This window comes from Lissotriton helveticus, chromosome 7 (genome assembly GCF_964261635.1).
Source record: "Lissotriton helveticus chromosome 7, aLisHel1.1, whole genome shotgun sequence".
NCBI classification, from domain to species: domain Eukaryota; kingdom Metazoa; phylum Chordata; class Amphibia; order Caudata; family Salamandridae; genus Lissotriton; species Lissotriton helveticus.
The window spans coordinates 636,395,179-636,401,962 of NC_136068.1; the positions used below are offsets into that span (position 1 = coordinate 636,395,179).

Below are 6,784 nucleotides of genomic sequence, written 5' to 3' on the forward strand. Positions count from 1 at the left end.
TAGGTGTAACATAAAAAGTGAGATGATCCTAGCATAATCAGGATATCTGGTCACTCTTTCTTTATGGCACAACTTCCCTTGTCTGGTGCATGCAGGTGAGGAAAGAGTGGTGGGAAAAGTGCCCCTTTTGTTCCAAAAATAACCTTAGGCTGTACGTATTAGCCACACACAACAGTTGACACAAATCTTATCAACTATAATTATTCTGTTCATTCATCCTTCTAACTTGTCTCTATCAGAGGACAAATACATGTTCGGAAGGTGTGCTCCCATGCATATCTAAGTTTAAATATCCAACTGAATTTGTACAACATTGACTATGACCATATCGTCAGGGTGACCAAAATACATAAATGTGAGATAAGGATAGAAAGTCTATAGTTCCATATATATGCTTGACCTGATTATATGCTGTTAAAAGATGCTGTGAGTTCGATATGTGTGCAGTCAAGTATATTGACCTCAGTATTAGACCGGCAATGTTCAGAAGTAGCTCAAAAAGTGATTCATGTACGGTCAACAGATTTACTCACATTTTGTTGTTTACATTTTTGCTTTTAATGGAGATACCACATTTCTGCTGATAGGGAGCTGGGTACAATTATGCACTCTGGCTGTTACCACCAGCTTTTTACTGGTGTAAAAGAGTATGCAAAATATGTCAATAATGATTACCACAATGTATTCTCGACTGATATCCCTAAAAGCCAAAATCAGGGATGATATTGCTGATCCCAAATGTAGTCACACAACAGCTGCCTCATGGCACTACCGCTGGTTTGGCCCTCCATCCCACTCTAAATGAGACTCAACATGTCCAAGATGGGATACTTCCATTGTGAAATCCGTGGCCACTGCCCTTCTCCTTGCAGATCCATCTTGCGGCTCCTTTGATATTCCGTTGATGATCATACGTAGTCTTGCTTGTTGAAGTTGGCAGGTGCCGCTCTGGAGCGGGCAGAGGCTGCTCTGTACCCCACTTGCTGCTTGCGGTGCTCATCCCGTGGGGGGCAGGAGCAGCAGAGCATGGCCCCGCCCAGCACCAGCATTACACTGGCCCCCATGCCAATGTAGAGAGAGGGCCCCAACTCCCGCTTGAGGGATTCATCCACTTCTGGGTCGAAGAAGTCCTGGACGACGGTGCTGGTCGACCAGCAAACGGGGATGAGGCACAGCACACCTGAGAGGATGAAGATGGCGCCGGCCACCACCATGACGCGGGCCTTGGAGGCCGCATCCTCCACGCAGTTGGTGCACTTAGCTCCAACGATGCTGATGAAGAGGCCCAGAATGGCCATCAAGATGGAGATGATCGTGAGGGCTCGCGCCGCCTGCAGGTCCTGGGGCAAGGTCAGCAGGGAGTCATAGATCTTGCACTGCATATGGCCGCTGCTCTGCACGACACAGTTCATCCAGAGACCTTCCCAGATGAGCTGGGCCACCACAATGTTGTTGCCGATGAAGGAAGTCACCTTCCACAGGGGTACGGCACAGCAGGTGACGGCGCACATCCAGCCCACCATGCTGATACAGATGCCCATAATCTCAAACCAGGCGGACAGCATCTTGGAAACGGTATCCCCTGAGTGGAGCTTACAAAGGAATTTCAGGATGTTTTTATGGAATCTCCGTAGGGTGCCAGCAAGCAGGTTGGCGAAGGGACACTAACTTGCCACACACAGGTGCCAAGAAAGTTCGTAGGGCACCACAGGTGTGTGAATGCTCACTTGATACAGTCACGTCCAACTGCTTCCTGTTGGCACTCCAACAATTAATTGTGTGTCTTGGAAAGTTCACTCGAAGAGTGATCCATGAAATGTCTCCTGAGGAGAAAGCCCCATTGGCCTCCTTGTTTATTGTTTCGAAAGAAGCTTGTTTTGATAGACAGTGGTTAAGCGGTGGGGTTGCAGACCAAGCACGAGCCCATGAGTTGCGCCTGGAGGGTATTGGTCCGTTTTCAGTTTCCCTGCTTGAATATTGGGGTTGCTTTGTTCCAAGAGGGGCAGTGCCAGGGTTCTCAGGCGGTCTCCGCTCTCTGTGCAGTTGGGTCCTGAACTATTCCAGTGAGGTTGAGCCTCGTCGACGTTGGAATCCTTTGACCCCAAGGGGTCAGGCGCTCCTGCTCCTCGGCTCCTGAGTGCGGTGCGCCGCGCACACGCGGTCCTTTAAGAGGCACCTGCTGGCGGGCGCGGTCGAGGAGGGCGCGTCCGGCCCAGAAAGGCGTCGCTGACGTCACGTTGGATCCGCAGTCCTTTGTCCGTGTCTATTATACTGTTTGTTCTTTGTTCTTGGACTCTCACTCTTCTTTTATCCTGAGCGTCGGATAAGGTGGCCCAAAGAATGAATGAATGGAAATATAGCCAAGCTGAGGAGGTGAGGGAAGGCGGGGGCGGGAGGAGGGAAGCCGTGAGGTGGGGAGAAAGAGAACGCGGAGGAAGGGAGGGCGAGGAACAGGTGACAGAGGCAATAAAAGCGAACGTCCGCATCTAGGAGAACCGCGTGACATCACGTCGTGACATCATCAGACAGGGTGTCACACAAGCAATTACATTACAAGTTAGAAAACAAAATGAGACAAGCAACAGTACACACTTGTACTTCCCCCAACAATTTGTACTATATAGCTTTAACAAAAGCACGAGCTTTTTCTAAAAGAGAATTCCTAAAGTCTCTAATAGGTGGTATGTACAATCTGTTGGTCCTGGTTGAAATATTTCAAAGAGGAGAAAAACCTCCAGGCCTATCTTTATATTTTAAGGCAAACACCAGTGCACATTCAACACGTGTTAAGTCCGAGCAGACATTTTCAGGGCTTAAACATTGTATTAATACAATTGTAGACCATAGGTCAGACAGTCTTGTAAGATAAGCAGCACTAGTGAACATCTATTGTAAAGTCCCAATCAGGGCACAAGTCCTAAAAAGAGAAGTGGGGGGACGCTGTCACAGAAGTGACATCACAACAGGAAGTGACGTCACGAAAGGTGGCTCCAATCTCGTCCCAGAGCGGCCAAAAAGGTGACGTCCAGCGGTTTGGCAGCGGGGACGGCGTCCACCCTGTAAAATAAGTGGGGGGACGCCGTCCACCCGCGTGGTACCCCGACTCGAGCCCTGGTCCCAATACCAGCTCCTACAAAAGAGAAAACAATGGAAAGACCTGACATGCAGATACATGTGATTATTTTGAATCACCACGCCAGAGCCACCAGACCGAGGCTTTAGGACCTACCGAATTCGAGGGCAACTGGGCAATCTTTGTCAGTTGCCCCTGGAATCACAGGAACTGGGTACTAATGCAAACTCACTGAATGAAGAGATCCTCCATTTTGATTTTCAGGGGTTAGCAAGGTCGAGCGAGCACATTGCTTACTCTTGAAGGCTGGTCTAGGGTAGCTGGCACACAGTGGTGGCTCCTTCGCTATGGCAGGGGAGCTTCGGCCCACTGCTTTCAAGCAGTGAGAGAAAAGGAAACATAACATGACAGTAATTTTCACTTATTATCATGTTATGTATCCGTTGCGGGCAGGAGGGTGGATTGGGCTGGTTTCCTCACAAGCAGGTCAGGGCTGGAGTAGTTTGCCCACTCAAGTGCGCAATGACTGTTTGGTTGACCCTCTTGGGCCGCCCAAAGCAGTCATGGGCACTTCACCTGTTCTCCATGCAGGCTGCATTACAGCTTGCATGGAAAACATGCCCACCCCTACAGCCCCAGGCTGAGCGCCATGACCAATCACAACACTGCACTTCAGCGTTGTGATTGGCTTAGAGGAGGCTGGCTGCCTGCTTCCTGTTCCTGAAAGCGGACTCAGGAGAACAGGAGCACAGAAAACGCGAGATCCGGCCTCAAGCTACTTAAAAAAATGTTCTTTATTTCTGAACCCGCTCCCCCCACGAGACACTCCCCGCCACACCCCTGTACCCGCCCCCCACCTGCGAGACATGCCGGCCACCCCTTATGGCACATGGATGCACAGTAATTGTATTGTCCAGTCAGTGTTACAACTGTGTGCGTGCAGTATGGGTGTCTCTGAAAGAAGTGGCCCAAGCGCAGTGTCTAATATGAGGAGGGGCTTAGTGCTAATGCAATTGTTTACGTTGTGCATACTCTGCACATTCCATTGAAGTCAGGACAGCCAGCTTATGGCACTTGGGTCCTGTTCAGAAGGCACCCATCACTTGGATGGTGTAGGACAGACTAGTAGCTGAGAGCGTTTTGAGTCTCTAGTCTTGCAGAGCACATATACCGTGACCAGTGGCGGTTGGTGATTCACAAAAATGATGCGTTGACATAAATAAAATTCAAAAACATACACATAAACATTTACATTTCAAAATGAAAAAAAAAAAGTTTTACTTGCCTTCTTAGACTGCAATATGTCCTCTGTGTTCTTCGCCCCAGCTCCAGACTCCTCCAGCGTGAGGTCTCACAGTTCCCTATCCAATCCAGACACTGCTCCCGTGCTGCATGAGAGAAGTGTCTGGATTGGCTGGAGGAGGCTGGCTCAGCACTTCGCAGAGCAATGAAGACCTGTGCCTGCTCTCCAACCCAGGGTTGGAGAGGTTGAATTGCGCATGTTGGTTTGGCCATAGCAAGGTAGCCGGCCAATCCGACATGCGCAATTCATACTGAAGGGGCACCTGAAGGAATCAGCATCAGTGACGCACTGGCCCCACCCTGAACCCTCTGTTCAGCAGAAAGCCGGAAAAATAAAACAGTAAAAAAATACTTTTATTGACATTTTATTTTTTTAGCTTTCTGCAGCAGTGTGTGAGTGTGTGTGTGTCTGTGTGTGTGTGTGTGTGTGGGGGAGGGGGGGTCTGCCGCTCCTCCGCTTCCATTGAGTAACCGTCGCTGCTGGTGAAAGGGAGCAGAGTCCTGGGCCCTTGACTCCTGCAGTGATGGCAGTACTGTCTGACGTGCTGGGGCAACGGGGAGGGGCATATACAGGGTGATAGTGAGGTACAAGTGGTCAGGTCCTCTTGATCCTTGGCCTGACAGGAACCAGTGTCTGGCAGCACTCCTTAGCACATCACTATGGGGAACCTAGGCACAGAAAGAGAGCTGGAGCGAGCCATATTTTTATAAAGGTTGAAATTCGAGGGTTCTTGAATTTTCCCTCATCTCAACGTGCATATGAAGATGTGCTTAATTCCATCTCTCTCTGTGTAAGATGGAGAGATGAAGGGTGCTTTGATCTATATAGAACAGCAATACTGCATTAGGATGGGCAGTGGCAGAAATTCTCAAGTGCCAGCACAATTTGTCCCTCCAAGCTCCTCACTGCAGCAGTGCGGCTAGGGAAAGAGATCACGGTTTGAAAGAAGACAGGTTCTCAACACGTCAAGCAGTCTACCTACTTTTTTAGGCCTGGGTTTAGACAGCACAGCTGCCAAACAGATCTCTTACTCACAATTTACATCAGAGTGGGCTTTGCATCCCTCCCCCTTCAACCAATAGCTTTTTTTGACCAACATCTTTCAGTCATTGGCTTGAGACTTTCAATCACAGCTTGTCTCAGAGGAGAATTATTCCTTCATCCAATGTAATTGGCTGTCAGGGTGTACCTTTCCACGTGCAATGCAGTGCACTGCACTAGGGACTACTTTAATTCTATAGCTTTCTCTATACTCTCCTGTTGGCTCCTTTCCATGTGTCTTGTCGGTTCCTCTTCATTCTCCTCGCCCCTGCTCTGCCCCCTAGCTCCTTCCCCAGTGCCCTCCTGATTCCTCCCACTCACAACCCTCTTGTTTCTCCACCCCCCCGTTCCTTATTCTCCTATGCTCTTCCTGCTTGTACCCCAGGCTGCCAGGCACTCCTATTGCCCCAGCCTACTCTCAGTGGCGTAACGAAAGTGAAGGGCACCCCCCCCCCTGCAAAGTACATGAAGGTTCCCCCTCCAGAGTCAGTCAGAAGCTCTCAGGCCAGGGTACTGTGCTGAGGGGGGCCCCTGGAACTACGCCCCCACCAGCACTGCGGGGGCTGAGGGGGCCTATGGTACACCACTGCCTACTCTTGCCTCTCAGCAGCTTCTCATAAATCGATATTTAGAGGTCAGAAGGCCCTTGTGGACAGTGTCTTGGACAGTGTCTACAAACATTGCAAATGTGAAACTTTTCGAGCATCAAATTTGTTTCGCTCTTCAGAAAAATCCCAGTGCGATTTGCTGGAGCGGGATTGATCCAGGGAAGGTGGGCACAAAGAAACCTTCCTTCATACATGAAGGAGATGTGAGTCCCAAAACTAGGCGCATGCATTTGGATTACAATGGATGCAGCGAGGGAAGGGGGCAGTAGAGAGCAGGTGAGGGAAAGCTGTATATAGCTGAATAGCCCTAAACCAAGGAGAGCCCTTAGGCAGGCTCTGGCCCGTGAGGTGAAGGTGATAAGCAGTGGCGGCTGGTATGGAACAGGGTGGCGAGGAGGGGCAAAAAGAAAGAAAAAAATCACTTACTTCTGCATGCTGTCTCTCCTACGTTGTCTTTCCTCCGCTCCTCTTCCAGGAAGCACCCAGGCTCCCCTAAGCCAATCACGATGCTGCTGTCACCATAGTGTGAGCGGCCTTGTTCAGTGCGCAGACGGGGACTACAAGCCTGTGCATGGTTTCCACCCAGGCTGTGTAGTACAGCCCGGTGGAGAACATGCTAAGCGCACATGACTGTTTGGCCGGCCCAAAATGGCTGGCCAAACTGTCATGCACACTTAAGTGCACATACCACTCCTCTCCCTGCTGGCTGAGATGACAGCCCAGCCCTGCCTGCACAACACTGGATTCAGCAAGGAAAAA

At 50.1% G+C, this 6,784-nt stretch overlaps 1 protein-coding gene across 1 annotated transcript; it reads right to left on the reverse strand.

Moving 5' to 3' along the window:
• Positions 1-666: 666 nt before the first annotated feature.
• Positions 667-2,109, reverse strand: LOC144766939 (claudin-4-like). The gene has a single exon (XM_078650627.1). It carries the CDS (start codon positions 1,563-1,565, stop codon positions 909-911), a length of 657 nt encoding a protein of 218 aa, XP_078506753.1. The 5' UTR covers positions 1,566-2,109; the 3' UTR covers positions 667-908.
• Positions 2,110-6,784: the final 4,675 nt, after the last annotated feature.